The following is an 18,118-nucleotide window of genomic DNA, read 5'->3' as shown; positions in this document are numbered from 1 at the left end:
CCGTGATGATATTTCCATATACAAATATTGACAGAGAATGAAATGGGCAACAGTGTCTAAGAACTGTCATCTTTCCCAGCATCTATGATTTCGTGGCGTTCTATTATTCTACGATCTCTTTCAGTTCACAAATATAACAGCAATACTGTTTTATCACATTATTGCTTTCAAAGACTGCAAACAGAACCAGTAATTCATAAAGCTCTGGAAACTGAACACCAGATTTTGCACCCAGGACCAGTTGGTCAAGGAGGTTGGTCTGGGTCCCATAAGACTTAAAATAATTATCATTCATTAAAACATTATCCAAACCTGTGACACAAAGAAATATTTCCCTATCACGTACTGCAGTAATGTAACATACAGATAAAAGTAAATCGGGGAAGTCTATGCGAAAGAAATCGCAAGTCTGACAAGTATTTCACATCAGTGCTCACGAGGAAACAGAAAAAGTGGGGAAAGCAATCCGTGCCACAGCGCATAGAGAACTTTCCAATGATTCTTTCCCCTCTTTCACTAATGCCAGTTTTATTTTCTATTTAAGTGCTCACCTAATGATGAAAAATACTTTTTGAACTAGTGTTCAGTCAATTCTTTATTTGCATTTTGATTGTACGGTCTGTTCAACACAAACACCTGCTCATTTCTATGAGGCGCAGCCTATCCCTGCAGCTCTGTAGAAAACAGGCTCACTATACAATGTGCCACAGGTAATCTCTGGATTTTCCGACGTTGATGAGAACAGGAGCAAGGAGAGCACTGTTTAAAACTTACAATTTAAATTGTTGAATCAAGCTTAGATCTTGAGGCTCTAGTACCCTGATATTCCCCATCTGATTTGCTTATCAAAAAAAATTTACATACCGCATACAGTATTTACTTGCGCTCCCATATTAATTTACTAACAATAATTATAAGCATGCCGTAATTTTTGAGCATTCCAGAAGGCCTTCTGCTGCTTGTGAACAAAAGGAGCAGGATTTACACTGAGGCAAAGGGAGAGAGCGTTCAGACTCTCCATGTGCAAAACATTATTACCAGTGTGTCCACTGTGCAAGGTAGAATTTATGAGGCTTTTTGATTATTAAATGACAAATTAGCTAAGGCCACAGTTTCAAAGAAGAGAAAATAAATCACCTACACAGTATTTTTCCAGAGATCTTTATGACAGAAAACAGAAAATGAAATAAGGATTTATTTGGCTGTAAGTAAAGTACACAGCTAATTAAAGTACTAAAATGACATGTACCTTTGCTCACAAGAAAGAGAAGGAATCTGGTCTGTCTTTCCCTCTGTATGTGATTAAACCCTGACATGTCACATACAGATTAACTGTTTTAACTAAACCTTTCCTTATCTCTGCTCCCATTTTATTGTGCAGCAGTTACAATGTCTATGGACTCCTTTAGTAGCTCTGTTTTTGCAAAAAATGTTTGGTTGGGTTATAAATACAGAAAAAAAAAAAAGGAAATACTGATCCCTTACGGTTCTGGCAGCAAATCTGTGATGGACACATTGCTAAATAAGTCAGATCACAGAGCTTCTTCAGAATGATTTAGATAAATTCAATCTTTTGTTACAGAAACAGTGTAACTAGACCTATTCTACCCCAAGGAGAAAGAATATTCTTTCTTTTTTTCACCTTCTTCCTTTCACTCATGACAACAGTTTACTCCTGATAGTCATGTGTGCATGGTCACTGCTCTCCCTGATCATCTGAGCTCTTAATACAATAAGATAACACTGGTTTATATTAAATGATCATTTGTAGGTATGTAAAGAGACGTGTGCTAACTAGGAAGAGCTAATTAACTGACTATCCATATCAATAAAAGCACCATGAAATATTTTTTATTTTATTTCCTCTGAAATAGAAAGGCCTAAAAAGCCTTTTTAAGTTTACGAAGCTGCAGTATTTGGGCCCCTGCTATTTGAAAAGTATTTTAACATTTCCTGAGCCTGAAGAGTAACCTTCTGAGCCTCTTGTCCTGGCCCAGCCGTGAAGGTCCTCACTCCTCTTTTCAGGGCACAGACAGTTTCCACCGGCCCCGCTTGTCTTTCCCATCTTCTCTGCAACACATTGTTGCCCGGATTTCCAATAGCTTGTATGTTCTGATTGATGTAAAATACTTTATTGCATTTGAAGCATACACATAAGTCCTCCAAAAAATTCCCAAATCAATCCATTTTTACATTAGACGGTAAAACTAAGCCTGAACATACCTGTACCCGCTCTGCTTACTGTTCCCAGCCTTGATGTCCCCTCCCCATTGAGTATTCTACTTCCAAAAGTTCAGAAATAGCTAAACTCTGCCCTCATTCATGTGGCTCACCACCTGAGTAGTGGCATTTATCTTTGGTTCACTCACTGGCCAACTTAGAGAGGGAATTCAAGGTTATCAGCTGGAGGAATCAAAAGGAAATTCCACAGTTGGCTAATCCTAGCTGGTGTTCCCTGCTCTCTCTTGACGTGATCTCCCCAATCAGCTTCTCTGGATCACCTAGCAGTACAGCTTCAGGTTTTCTTTTGGGCAATTAACCTCCTTCTTTGGACCAAAGTCTTGAGAAATGGGCTGTCGGGAGCAATATTGCTTTGTCCAATGGGCAACTCTTTGAAAAGGTCTTGTTTGCCCCTTGCCAAATGCGTGACTTTTTCCTGGCATGTGCTGTGGATTTTAGCTCAACATAGAAATGAAATGCAAGAAAGAAAAGGAACAAGCTTCATGGTCTGAAATCCCACCCTGAGGAGTTTGACACAGATACGAGCTATTTTCATGTGTGTCATATATTCTCAGTAAGTGGAGCGGGAGTTTTCTTCACCTCACTTCTCACTTCTTTCATCTCATGTGTCCAGTGAGGAAAAGAAAGAGTAGAAGGGAACAATTCATATATTCAATAAAGCAAATTTGAAAGTCTAGACACTGATCTCATCGCTAATTTACGTCTTGTTGTCATCTTCAGTAGATTCAGGATCAGGACCCTCACGGAAAACTTTATAAAAATTATTTTTGATTGAAACATTTTAATAAATGGGAATTGGAACCCCTTTTGATTTACCAGAGAGGGGTGCTATTGGGTTGAGGATCCCCAAACACTATGCTGAAAGCATATAAACATATGTGATTCACTCCACTCAGCATTTAAATGAGGATAGCTGAGGGAAAACTGAGAAATGAGGTAGGCCAAAAGAATGCATTAGTCATATACAGCGCTTTCCATGCATTAATAATCAGTAATAAGCAAATACTCATAACTTAAACTGTTTTCTGAGGACTGGACAAGAAACATGTTTAGGGGTCAATAAAATATGCCAATACTTGTTGGCTCCTAGACTTGCTTGCAGGGCGCAGTTCAGTCCCAGCTCTGTGAAAGATGGTAATTGATTCTTTGCCATAAATAAATCTGCTGTATGTGGTAAATTCTCTCTCCTGTGTCACACTTGGTTTTGGTGTTTTGCACTCAAGTTATTGCCGTTACTCAGAGGAAACATGGGAGAATGATCGAGCACCGAAATGAAAAGCTGTCTTTCAACAACCTTATGCAAAGAAAACTGAGCAGATGTTGTGACTAGAGACTTCTAACACTGTGGGTGGGGGGAATTATCTGGTAGCTGCTGAGGTCTTACAGCTGCCCCTTGGAGCCTCAAACTCAAGGGGATTCTCCTGCTCCCATGCGAAATGCAAGGAACCAGCAGGTTTCGTTAATTAAAGGCTTAGGTCTGCTCACAGCCATGTGTTGCATCTGGATTGCTCCACCAGTCTCCTGGGCAGGACCATTCTGCAACAGCCTTCTGAGCATTCGTGGCCACCATCTGCTTCTGCCTTTCTTCTGCTGCTCCGCTGTTCAGAGTCAGATTCTAAAATCATGAACATTTTAACACATTTTAAACTTTTTAGTCGTTTGGGAAAAGAATTCTGTCTTGTGACTGCTGTTGGAATTAGCGAAAGAGGGAGTGAAAAAAAAAAAAAGGCAATTAATCAGTAAAAAGAAGTCCTTAATCCACTGATCAAATACAACACACAAAACATATTGCACTGTGAAATAGCATTTCAGCTTGAACCAATTTGAGAAGAAGTGTGTCAGGGCGGTTCAACAAACTTCAATGAAACATTTCAATTACCAGAATGTCAACACTGTTTGTTTAGTTTGTACCGAAACCCTCCAGAATATCCATTATCTTTAAAAAAAAAAAAAAAAAAAAAAAAAAAAAAATCCGCTTGGGGAGGAATCAAGACAAAATGGATTGAAAATTCCAAAATTTGCACAACTCTACTAACAGAGAAAGAGATTGATGTCACTTAACTTTTATTTAGCTGAAGTCAATATGCAGTCTTAGGTAGTTATTTACTTTCTCTTGGCAGGCACCTCCATCTCAAATGAGATGCCTAACTTTTAGATGAGCAAAGCCGGGGGAATGAAACCTCTCCACAGCATCTGAAAATAAAAAATCCTACCTATATTGAAGTCAGACCAGATGAGTAGCACAGGCAAAGAGAAGCTTTGCTTGTCATGCTGCCTAGTGCCACAAGCCACCCTGCTTTATGCACCCGCTGCCTGCAGATAAAGGTAGTATAGACATTTGTATGCTGGGAGCAAGTTTCATATAGAACATATTTTCTTACGCTATTCCAGCACTTACCATTCTATTCCCAGCTTTTTACAGCAATGCAGCTAGGTGAATAGCAATGGGATATTAATATTACTATTATTTTATTTTTTAAGTCTAGTTTTTGAAGCCGGGATTAAGTGTATCTCCATTTTTATCCTTCTTGCTTTTCTAGCACAAGAAGCTTTGCATAGCTTTGATGATATGCCTTAACCCTTCCATCTTATCAGTGTCTGTGTGCTTGTAAAGAAGTTCATTTCCTATTTTAGTTTTTAAATAGAGCACTTGAAGTGTGGGCATCAGCAATCAGAGCAATTCCAGATCTCTTAGATGCTATCGCTGTAAGTCAACATGAATACAAATTAAGCTTATCTCTTGTTGAAATTCTAATTTTGCTTAGGGAACCAATGGAATTGATTCCACATCTGCTAAATTTGATTAATCACTTCAGTTCCATTCCTTGCTAACAAATAGATTGACAGAAATCAAAGGCATGGATTTACTTGCCTGCTTTCAGTGCTTGGTATGAACTTACATAATAAGATATGAAAACTCCTACAAAACCTGAGATTGCTGTATAGAATTGCTTTGGTTTTTCATCTCTCAGGCCACACTACTACTACATATTCGGTGCTCACCAGAAAAAAAAAAACACCATTACAGCCTTCCTGAGGGAATGCTGAGAGCTGCACGAAGTATTCTACGCTCTAGCTAAAAATATCTTATGCTCCGATTACGGTGGTCTCGGTTTCTGTATGAGAGGCAGCACAAAAGAGTGTATTGCAAAAGACTAGCGGAGGCAGCTATAATACGTTTCTTGCATATCTATTTGCTAAGAGCAGGGGTATTTTTCTGGTTTCAGTGCTGGTTGTAGGCATAAGTGTGCAAGCATTTGCCCATGCTTCATTCTGAACAGTGTCATTGAACCTAGGAGGAACATAAAACACGGCAGTGCTCACTGAAGAGTGAGTGCACATGAGAAGAAATGTTTGGTGATCCAGCAAAGCTAATGGTATTGGCGTAAGAAAAGTTTTACAGGCAAAGGCTTGCCAGAAAATGCCTCGGACTGACCTGAAGTACCTTCAGTCTTTCCTTCTTTGTGCTCTCCACATTTCCAGTTATTTCTGTCTGCTCCCCCAAGCTGAGAGCGAAGGCAGGGGAGTGGAAAGCATATGAGTGAAAGACGAGGAGGGAGATACAAGGAGAAGGAAGAACGAGCACAGATGAGGGGAAGAAAAAGACAATATTTTATTTTTCTTCTTAAGCTTATTTCGCTTTGTTTTTCCCCTTTCTTCTTTCTCAGTTACCTTTCCCTTTGAAGTCAATCCACTGCAGCGTAATGAGAAGGCAGAAGGGGACCCCCATTGCTACCTGACCCAACGAAACGCTGGCAGGCAGCAGACAGAGAATATTAGTGCAGCGGAAGACATAAGAAAAGGGCTTTTCCTTTCTTTTCTCTCTCCTTAGAGAGTTTCATAATGGAACAAGCCAATAAACCTAATTTCATCATGTATTACTGACTACTTAATGCAAGAGTGTTTAGCACATCAGATAGCGTGAGCATCAAGTAGGCAAACGAACCATATGTTCTGCCATATAAGAAAGAATGACAACCGGCGTGATGCTGGATTTATTACAATTTCCCTTCTCTCTGACACCTCTCTAATATAATTTTAAATTGTTCCTACTCAACTCCTGGGAACATCGTTAAGGCGAGCCTTTCCGCGGGGCCGTCCTACATGCTGAGGTGTCCCAAGCAATCTGTCACTCTTCCATCTCATATGGAGTTGCAATAAACTAAACCCCAGTGACTGTCAGTGTTGTGCCCTCTCTCCTTTTCAGTTCAGTTCGTGGTCTGCTTCATGCCCATATTCTGATTGATGTTCAGGATTTGATGCAAAGCCAGCTAATCTCATTGGAGGTTTTCCATTGGCTTCAGCAGGCTGTGAATCAAGGTCCCTAATTAGGACTTTGCACAGAAAATAATGAGAGAATGCAACCTTCTGTGCTTCTCTTCTAGTCCAAGTTGTACTGCCATGCACACCATTACTGTTGCGCTATTCCGGTGTGTATTGCCACAGCATACAAAAATACTTGTCTTGGATGAAAAACACACTGTCCAAATAAAAGCTAATCCCTGATCCCAAAAGTTTCCAACCTAAGAGTAACATTAGGGGCAACAGATAGACCAGGATATGTTGGGGAGGTGATGTAAAAAAGGAGCAATAAGACATCGATTAACATGACAGGCGCTCAGGCTGTTGCCAGTCATGCTGTAGGCGTGATGAACAGAGTCTTCTAGGGAGGAGTTTCTGGGATCATTTTTGAGCACAAAGGGTTATGTGAGTGAAAGCATAGAAACAGCACCTTGAAAATGTGGCTAGTGCTTGGCCAACAGGAAGGGTTTGTAGGAGGGTACTAACACCTCTGGTTTAGCTGCGGGATTTTATTACAAAGCAATACTGTTATTTCATTACTTCTTTTCTATGAGAACTAAAAATCTTTTCAAATTTTCAGTGAAAGGACGAGCTGCTTAAGGGACATGCATGAGTGGTAGAACATTACTCACACATTAAAAATACATAAAATGTCTGCGCTCTGTCACATTTTGAGCAAGGATGTGGGTCTAAGTCTGCAGCGAACCACATACAGTCCCTATCACTCAAATTAAGCATAAATTCAATAACCCACTGAGGATTGCCCCAGCATTTCCTGCAAGTCCACAGGCAGCCCACCCACCAGGCACAAGAAGCTAGAGGTGATGAGAGCTGAGGACACGAGGGCATGGGCACATGCAGCTGAAAGACGAGCCGTCAGCCTGGAAGCTGAGATCCCTGCAGATGAACACTGTTCATCTCCAACACCGTCTATCTACTCTGGGTGTGTGCGCACATGAACATGCTGTCCAGGGTTTCTGACAGCAAGCCAGCACCACGCTGTGTATCTGGTGCCAGTTGCTTGTATATACAGAATACTTTAAAGTTAACAGCAGGTTTCATTGTATTTTTATTTTTGAAATATGTTCTGACAAGCAGAGAGGGAAGAAGATTCCTGTAAGCAAATTAAACTCCCACGCAGAGGGTAATTCAGGGCCTTATGTACTGTTTAAATTCTACTTAAGTCCCATATTAAGGGCTTAGTTTTACATCTGGAGTGAATTTGGTTGTACAAATGGCTGTGTCTGAACTCCTAATAATGTCTGAATCATAAAAATAATGATTAATGTTAGGATTAAACTGAATAGTAGTAGTGTGAGCATACCATCCTGTGCTGAAAGAACTTTTCTCTGATGTACCCGAGTTATAAAGATTTCGTAAAAACAGCAGAACTAGTTGGCAAATAGAAAAATGGGCAACGTTTCTCTTTGGCAATTCAGCTCTTTTTCTATCTGGATTCTCAGCCTAGAATTTCGCAAAGTCTGGTTCCTCATACTTTCCTTCTCCGTGTACTACTTTACCGCTAATTTTTTCTGCTATGAATATTCAGACTTATCAACGTATGGCTACATAAATACGATGTTTCATTATGTCCTGTCCACAAGGTAGACTAATAACCAGGAAATCTTTCTCTTTGCCTGGACATGCTAAGGTACAGCTCCTGTCTCAGTCCAGGATTCTGCTACATCTCTCCTCTCTAGTTCAGATGCAGATTTGAAACAGAGCAAGGACAGACACAGGGAAGAGAAGAGCCATAAACGGGCCATATCTTGTAAATATGACAGGAGACCAAGATCTCTATGTGGGAAAAGACCAGAAATGTGTGTGTTTGTTTAACGCAGCAGACTGAGGATGCACAGGCTCACAAACACCTTAAAACTCACGAGGATTTAGAAAGCTGAACGGATTAAAACATGGCAAGCAACATTTTTGGATGTTGCTTGTTGGTTTTGTTTCATCACCAAACTCGTTTGGTTGGCACATCTTTCCCATGCACATAGAGGTGCTGTTGCCCAGTATGCTCTGGCTGCAAGTCTGGAGCTGTATCGCTGGAATAGATTTAGGCACATGCCTACAGACATGGTATTTCTGTCACCTTTTCCTTGGTTATCGTGTAAGAACATCTGTCTCACATTAGAAGTTGAGTATATTAAAGACAGGGCAAACCAACTTTTGCTATTTTATGTTGAAGCTGTACCGTCTCCTGAAAATACCCTATTTTTTCTGGAAGCTTTGTGATGGAGCGTAACTCTGTTCAGATGTCTGTATATATTTACATAAAATAAATATTTGTGGTCCCAAATTGCAGAGATTCTGTGCAAAAATTATGTTGCTTTTCAGGAACATAAGGAGAATTGTAGGAACTAGCAAGGAACAGTGTTATAGTGTCACCTTCTATCATTGCTAATAATATTTTTTCTAAAATAATACGACTATTCAGCTAGATTGCGTAATTTTGTTTTGATCCAAGGAGTTAACAGAGAGATTATTCAATTTCCACTTAATTGTCACTCAACTCTGAAGCTCATTTCTATCAGCATGCAGATAAGGAAAATCTTCTTTTAAGCATAGTTTATTAAATGGCAATGCTATTAGCATACAAATTACGCTCAGAATAGGATAAACAGGTACAAAGATCATTAACATATAATACAGACAGTCAGATCTCAGATGGGACTCAGTGGGACCTTTGCAAAAATACCAGAGCTGTCATCAGCAGGCACAATTCATTCACTCAGTCAAACTTCAGTCACATTTCCAACTGCATAAATCACCAGCAATTCCGAGCCACTTGAGAGCTGTGCTCATGTTTCTGCCCCTCGCTTACTTCCCCTTGTACTTTTTAATTCAGCCTCTCTCGTGCTTCTCAATCTTTGCAAAATTAGAAAAGTCAGTTATTGTCTCAGTGTGTGCCAGCACGTTGGAAGAAATTTATAAACAATATCTCTTTTCACAGCCTCTGAAAGCAAGAGTGGTTTTGCTCTTGAGCAGTAAAGTGAGGCTGAGAAGACATGGTTTCAAATAGGAATTCTCAGATAATAAAAATTACTTTGCCTCTGATTTCATCAGATCCAGAATTCTCCCTTTTTATCTGCACAGTGCTAGGATGATCACTTCAATAACATTATGAGGTGTCAGACACTTGATGTTAGAGGCAGACAGGAGAAGAGTGAATCTTTACATGAAGTATCAGGGTTACTTTATTTTGAAAGGAATTATTTGATGCCCTTGAAGAGATAGCTACCCTACTGGCAGTGCTGAAATCTGCAGCAGTCAGTTTGATTCACCCCCAGTTTTACACCAACCCAGCTCAACCAATTTTGATGGGGATTTCAAAGACATTTGTTGTACTGAATTAATGCGATTCACATCCATGAATTAAAATCACACTTTTCGCTAAAACAGATTGGCTGAACAATACAGCAGTGCACAAAAATTACCTCTGCTCCACATTAAAATCTAATGAGTTGACACCTCTTTCTTTTCTCAGATTTTATTTTTCCATCAGCCTTGTTAAATACATATTATTCTTTCATGCTCTTAAGATCAAAGCAAATAGCCATCAACAATCTTTTGTTCACATGAGACAACACTTTCGGAGATGGATTGTTTGGCCTGGTTAATTAAAAGCTGTACCTATCATCCCTGCTTGATTTCTCAAGTTCTTTACTTAAAAAGTATGTGTGACAATTTTAATGAGCTCTCACTTCTTCCCAGTCTCATGTCTTCTGCAGAAACGTTGCAAACTATTCTTTTTGAACATTACGCAGAGTTTTGACTCCAGCAGATCCTGGGCAGGCTGTTTGTTTTCCCTTTCTGCATATCATGCTTATCTTGTGTACTCTGGAGTCACTCAGAGAGGACAAGGACGTGGATCAATCCAATGGAATGAGTAGATTAAAAACAAACAACAGGACGTGGCTTATGTGATGCTTAAATAAACCACAGGAAAACTTCTCACAAACCGTTACGGGACTAAAGGCTTGAAGAGGCTCAAATGGCTTTGGATTCATTTCTTGTCCTGGTTTGAGCTAGCACAGACCCAATTCTCCATTCAGGGATTTTACTTTCCAGCTAAGTCTCTTCTAAGTGTCTGCACTTTCTGGAATTAAAGGCATTATTATTATTTTTTCAGACAGTGTCTGCTCCCAGCAGCGCTGGATGTCTAAGGAATGGGATGCAGAAAGGCTCTTGCTTATACTTGCTCCTCTAGAAACCAAGGTCACTGCCGAATCTTGTGCCCCACGTTGAGGTGCTGTAAGTGAAAGGGCCGTAACTAAGCAAAAAGGTCGCACCTGCAGGGAGGAGCGGACAGGAGAGCTGACCCAAATCTGACCAAGTATTCCATTCCATATACGTCATGTTCAGTATAAACCTGAGGCATCACAAGGGTCAAGCCCTCTTCTTCTACAGCCAGTGTCTGAGAAGGACTCTATCCATCCCTCTGCCTTCCACCCCAACCTCTGCATTTCTGAATCCAGCTCTCGTTGGCTGCTGAGTCCAGTCTGGGATTTTCCCAGTGCCTGCCCTGCAGCAGCAGTGGTGATGGGATCATCACCGGGAAAGTTCGATAAAGGTTTTGGGTATATTTGTATATATTTCATTGTTTTCTTATTAATGTTGCTACATTTTCTTTTTATTGTTATTGTTTCATTGAAGCTGTTTTAGCTTTTTTTCCCAACCCACAAGTCTCTCTCCCTTATTCTGTTTCTCTTCCCTTTCTGCGAAGGGAGAGGGGATAATAAAGAGCACCTGACATTCGTTTAGTGGCCAGCCCAGCCTTAAGACGTGACATTCCTGAAGACAGATTTCATCCTATCTAGAAAGGCTCTACCTCCAGATCCAAACCCCGGGTCACTTGGAGCTGGGAAAGGCCTGTGGTACCTGCCGCTGCATCCTTACCCTGCCCTCACCCTCTGCCAAGGGCATCCCGCAGATGGAAAATTGGCTAGACGTGTCCCTGGACTGGGCTTTAGGAGCTGGTTTCCATTCCTACGATCCACATGAAGTGAACCGCATCCAAGATACCCATCTTTTTGCAGGGCAAGTTCCCAGGCTTGCTACATATGGAGTGATATTTCTGGGTATTTCTAATTAGCTCTCGTGTGCAGGAACTTTGTATGGATTTATAGAACTGGATTTTCATCTCTTCTTTTCCTCATAGCAACTCTGCTTAATGGAGCTATTTACCCAGAGATAGCACCTGTGTAATTCAGGCAGGAACATAAGCGTCAGCACTAGTCTGACAAGAATCTAAGCATTTTGTAAGTCAGAGATGCTGGTTTAGAGTTGGGCTTATGCTTAAGCAATCCCTTGCTGCCACAGGGCTTTATGAACACCTGTGTCCCGAGTAGCTCATTTCATTCTTCCTTCTCCTCCTTCTTTCGCGGGGATGCATTTATCAGATCTTTCGCTTTTTGTCCCTCGACAGACACTCATTTACTTACTGAGAGAGGTCCAGTTTTCCTGGCAGGCAAAAGATTCTACTTGCATTATATCAGACAAGTTAAACTTTTCTGTCTTGTCGCAGTACTTGGAATTACCTTGTCTTCTGATGCAAACGCTAATTATTATCTAGAGCCTTCATGTAGTCTAAAATGTTGTGAAAAGTAACGGTTTTCACCAAACCTTTCAGCAGGTGAGACGTGTGTTTCACAGCTTCTTTTGAAATCGTTTGTTAGAGGTTGATCCGAAGCCCATTAAAGGAAATATTCCCATTGCCTTCAGAGTCACAGTTCCCTTATTTGAAAGACAAATGGAAGAGGATAAAGTGCAGCCCCTCTGAACCCACCCGCGGTGTAAAGTCACGGCTCTGAGGAAGTTTATGGCAACTTTGGTGTTCATGGCAACTGGGTCAGTATTTCACATTGCCTTTTTTTCCCTTGCATTTGAAATGCATCATCCTGATCTTCTGCTGTGCTCTGCTTCCTCATCCCTCTCCTGACACAGACCTCAGTACAGCTGGAAATTACTCGCTTGTTTTTTTTTTTTCTTTAATTCCCTTCCTCGCTAACTAATCGCTCTGGAGTCCTTTGTGCTTTTACATAAATTCTGCCCGAGTATCTTATTTACTGCTAGCTCCCTAATTGTCTTTAGGTGACATGACCTCTGTTTCAAACAACTCTGAAGCTTTTATTAGCTCTTGGTTTCTTTTTGCTAAGCTCTGTTTTGATCCATTGAAAGAGCCGTTCCACCCTCAGCCTGCCCAGCCATTGAAATATTGTTCCAGAACATCATTTCTTCAGATCAAACATTACCTCGTCAGCTCTTGAGTGGGTACAAACCCCTCCTAGTGGATAAACCAGGAGACTGGGAATTATTCAGGTCTCAGTTCCTAATGAAGACTACATGAAAAAAAAACCTGAGACATGACTAAACTGCAGTGAAAAAGCCCAGAAATCCATAGGGGGCTAAGCACAGAGCCTGTGCATTCAAAGATTCTCCCCTTGATTATTCTGCATTTCTACAGACTCTTTTTTTCCTGTCTATTTACCTACGTTGGAAGCTTTTGGGGACTGGGATTGTCTTTTTTTTTTTGCCTCATGCCCACTTCTAGACTCCAATTTGTGCCTACAGCTTTTAGGTGCAACCGCAGTAAAAATAACAGCACATCAATATTTGATGGTGAGAAAGACACTCCGGTGGCTTGTTATGACTTATTACTCAGGTATCCAATTTATGAACGTTTGCTGATCCAAACTTGAATCTCTTTTGATACTTTGATGAAGCCACTGCATGTTAGCTAACCAGTCCATTGAATCAACTACTTTATCACCAGCAATTTCTAATGAGGGTATTTTCTCCTGGCTGGTGCAAACTGATGTGAAGAAATGCATCATTAATGCAAAGAAAATTGCAGAGGCAGTAGTGGAATACTTGCAAATGCTTCTTCATATTTAAACCTGCCTTTAAAACACCATCATCAGGTGTGTCTCCATACTGAGAGAGGCACCCACAGTCTCTTGTTTTGATGCACAGCGTCGTGAAGCCAGCAGCAAGGCTCAGTTCTTCCATGCTTATTCATCCTTCCTCACCCAAAAAATGTCATTTATTTGATACGTCATTGTATTGAAGAGCGGACTTTGTTGCTTCATATTGGATTGTTAAGCCTGAACTTATTTTCTCATGGTACTACAAACTGCATGCCAACAACTGCTGCAGTACCTGGAGATTATTGCCAAGGAAACAAAGATTTTTCATTCAAGCCTAAATCCCTTCCCCGCTCAGCTCCACACCCCAGTGACAGGGTGCCTGGCACCACGGGGTCATCTCAGCTCTTCTCATTCCTAAATCCAGCCCTGCCCTGCGCAAGAGTAGATCTTATGGCAGGGTAAGGTCAGACAAGGGTGGGAGACATGAAACTGAGGGGGGATGAAGTGCCAGAAACCCAAGTCTAGCACTTCTCTTCATCAGCTGAGAGTCTGGGAGTGTGTGATGGGAAGCAGAACAAGGTCTAATGTGTGTTACGCATATAGCTACATGCGTATAAATAGCGGGGTGGAATGCAGCAAGGCACTACGATGGTTTTTGTGTATGTAATGGCTATGATACTACTGCCAGCTTCAACTTCTGCTCTTGTTATTGTTCATTTCATTTAATAATTCATTACATCATCCAATCTTATGTTGTTAGTAATAAATATTAAATACCCAAGCTGTGATGCATGAATTAGATATCTTCTTTTTATAAAAGGATTCTTGTATTAGATTTAAATGTCAATTAAAAGAGGAATATAAAAAAATAATGCAGTGCTTCTGTGAGAGCTGGAATGAATGAAGCCTGGTTTCCTGTGCATTTGTGACCTACAGCTGGATTTTGTCAGATGTAAGAAAGTGGGGCATTTGAGCGCTGCTCTTACCCAGTTGGGTGCAGATTCTCTGATGCCTACTAAGGAGCGTGCTCATGCAGCGGCTTTACTGGCAAGAAGAGCCGTACATAGAGACCCTGACCCGATTTTCATGAATCTTCCAGGAACTTCATGTCTTTCGGCCCACTGTCCTCCTTCTAAACTCAGAAAAAAATTGGGCAAGAACTTCAACATCCACCAGGCGCAACAGGTGGATGGAAGAACCGAAATAACATTAATGAAACATTACAGGATAATATTATTTTCCATCCAAACATTCATCTCTTACCTCATTCAGTTTTCATTTTGAAATTCTCTACCTTTGACAGATACATGTTCTGCACGTTTGTGAAGCAAATCCCCAAACCCTGAAGTGCTGTCCTTGCATGTAAAAGCAAAAAGGTGCCAGGCATGCAGTGAAAGCTTACCTAAGGAAAACATCTGCCAACCTCTGTACTGACTTACATTCTAAAGTATCTCATTGACATGAAGAAGCATATGAACAAGCTTACAAATTAATTTTGTCCATAAAACCCAGGAGTGGTCCTGAAATTACTATTAAATGCAATTTACTCAATACTCTGCAAACTGGCATGAACAACAGTGACTAACAAGGTGATTTGAGGGCCCTGTGAGACAGCGATGTATTTGATTTGGCTCCTTGGCTTGTGAGATGGCATTTCAGCATCTCGGCTTGTCTGCTAATATCTTTTAATAATCCTGACAAAATTGCACAGGCAGCGTGTCTCAGACACAACATTACTATGGCATAGGAGCGTTGGGACCTGAAAAAAAAGCCCCCCATGGTAAAATATAGCACAATTAGGTAACAAGTTAGATCTTCCTTCTTGCTCTTGAGACTCCAGATTTTGCAGCAAGAAAGTCAGCTAGATAAGTTAATGGTCAGCTCCAGTATGCCAATATAACATTCCTAATATAGAAATCAATAATAAGCAGAGGTGAAAATTGGCTGATACATATTCAGCTTGCTCTAGAAGAGAAAAAGGATAATGGAAGCAATTAAATATTAAAAGTAGCAGTAGCATTGCATTTCTATTCCAGTTCCTGTAACAGAAATCTCTTTTTCTTCTCTTTTGTTTGGTTATTTTTTTCCCCAGGGTCATGTTACTAGAGGATGGCAGCCTCAGGCTCTATAACATCACCAAATCAGATGCCGGGGTGTACACTTGTATAGCAACAAACCAGTTTGGAGTCGCCAGAAATTCAGGGAACCTGATTGTGAAAGGTATTTTAGTACTTTCTTTTGTGCTTTATGAATATGAGCAAGAATGTGCTTTTTGTCCTTGGGATGCCCAAGTCTGTGCCCATCAGTGTTGGTACGAGCAGTGCGCCGCTTGCCCTGGAAGGTGGGCGCTCACAGCAAAGCTCCTTTTGTGCAAGATCCCACTTGGGTGACAGTCCTTGCCTGCTGTCAGCCGAAGCTCCAGCGGGCACAGCCAGTGTTCGGGCACGTGGCTCTGCTCAGCTTCTCCTGTTGGGCTAGGCAACGCATTGAGCAGCCTGTGTTGCTTTTGGATGGGGGTCTGAGTCCTCCCGCTGAAAACACCGGCAACTGCAGCACCTAATTCAGCTTTCCAGACCACCTTGGCGAGGCCAGGAGTTTTATTTGTAGACGTTGTGATGCTTTAGTCGGAGGTGTATAAATAACTTCCCTAACAGCCAGCCTGTGATTATCGGTTTAAACATCCAGAAAATCATGTTACGGGCTAGGAGACACGTCGTATCAAGTGGTCACATCTGCTGTAATTCTCCTTCTCTCCAACACTGAAGCTTTGTCTGCTCCAGGGCTGAGCTTCTGGTGTAACTGCTCTGGTCCAAATCCAGTCATGCTCTGCAGGGGGGTGTTTTCCCTGCAGTATTTTTCACTTTTCTTTGAAACACAGTTAAATACATTGTGGAAAACATTAAAGTACGTTATGTCCAAAGCAGTCCTGTGCCGCACGTTTTTTTCTGTGCTGATGGATGGTCTGTTTCCATTAGTGAAAAAGAATTTGTACAAACTTATCGCTCAGGTGGACAAGTCCAGAGGTGAAGAACATGAAAAGAGATATTGTTTGTATAGATATTCCTGCGTGCAGCATATGAAAAGGCTATGCTCTGATCTTTGATCACTGACAGGAAAAAAAGAAGGAAAGCCGAAGACAGTATGTTTTTTTCTCTTTGCTCCCACACGATCTTTTCAATACAGATGTTTTCTTATAAGAGTATCCACATCTGTTGATTTTAAATGAGGAGAACAAGTTAAAAAGTGGAACTTCTGAGATTATAGCAAGCATATGAATCAATTTTGCGAAACGCCTAAGAATAATGGTGTCTGTAGTTAGAAGAAGAGCACGTTATTATATGAAATTTGTAACTCTCTTTTTTCGTAATATTCTTGTTTTCAATGACTTCAGAATGGTTACTGGAGCCTGCAGGCATGACCTCCTCCCTAACCTACTGCATGTGGCGAAAAGCTTTTTCATACTCGTATTATGAAAGAGCAATTAGCATTGATGCAGTGCAACGTGCAATCTGAGGCGATGTTACAGCACAGCTAGCAATGAATAAACCAAGAAGTTTCGGATTTAGGCGGCTCCGTCTTCATCGAGGTTATATACCATTTCACATATCACATACATACGTCCTAATGGAGCAATATGGGAAAAACACATTAAAACATGAAAAAAATATTTTGTTTGGCATTTATGAAGTTTATTAAAACACTGAGTAACAACATGGTATAAAAATGATCTTGTTTGCAGGGAACATTTGTTTTTGTTTCCCCTCTGGAGAAGTTTTGGCTGTTCAATTATAGGCCTCATTGCTTCAGCATTATTTTCAACTGAAATGTCAGAACTTGGAAAAGCATATCTAATGTGCAAATTAAGTTTATTGCTGCTCATTGAGTTGTTTATTCTTTGTGTAAGAAGTCTTTATTATACCTCCAGCACTCACAACATCTTATCTATTTTCTCCTCTGGAATGGGCTTTGCCATATAATGCATGTCTGCAGCTGCTAAGCAAGATAGATAGATAATGTAGAACCAAGAGCTTTTAAGAAGCTTTTAAAAGTATTTGAGGTGGAAGTCTTAAAGACAACCCCATAAAAGAAGCAGAAAATATCACACAAGCGAACCACTTTACATCAGTGGTATCACTGGATATGAGCAGGCTAGAATAAGAGATACAAAAGGATGACAATACCATAATAAAATGGATTTTTTTTTGCTAACGCTACTGAAAAACCACACCTCACACACAAACCCACTATAATTCACCCAAGGACAGTTTTCAATATTCATTTGGTGGAGGCAAATAGGTTCATACCAATAAGAAAGCAGACTGCTTATAATACGAACAGCACATAGTTATTGGGATTTGTTGTGTTATAAGAAGAAACCCTTATCTTCTGATACCCCAAAATACCAGTTCACTGAGGGTTCCATAGAATGTGGTTTATTAGAAATATTTATCTTTTCCCTAAGGAGGCATTCCACAGGTTTTAATAGATGAATGATTTCTGGAATTGTTATTCCTTCTAATAACACTCTATAACAGGATTAGAGCCGGTTTATTTTTGATTTCTCTGAACGTGTGATCAAATCATGACACAAGAAATTACATGACAGACCTAATGAGGCAACCGTAACATTGCTGGAACCTTCTGATGAAGAAAAGTTTCAAAAAATTCCCAGCCAGTTTCATCACAACCGGCTGGAGCTAATG

The 18,118-nt window shown here is 40.6% G+C and overlaps 1 protein-coding gene across 1 annotated transcript in view; it reads left to right on the top strand.

Moving 5' to 3' along the window:
- Positions 1-18,118, top strand: part of CNTN6 (contactin 6) — an 89,864-nt gene that overhangs the window by 51,185 nt on the left and 20,561 nt on the right. Inside the window, exon 10 of the mRNA XM_009953956.2 lies at positions 15,508-15,635. Within this exon, the coding sequence (XP_009952258.2) occupies positions 15,508-15,635 (128 nt within the window). The remainder of the gene's footprint in view (positions 1-15,507; positions 15,636-18,118) is intronic.

The sequence above is a fragment of the Leptosomus discolor genome, chromosome 9 (assembly GCF_034619465.1).
Source record: "Leptosomus discolor isolate bLepDis1 chromosome 9, bLepDis1.hap2, whole genome shotgun sequence".
In the NCBI taxonomy this organism is placed as follows: Eukaryota; Metazoa; Chordata; class Aves; order Leptosomiformes; family Leptosomidae; genus Leptosomus; species Leptosomus discolor.
This window is presented reverse-complemented; position numbering and strand designations above follow the sequence as displayed.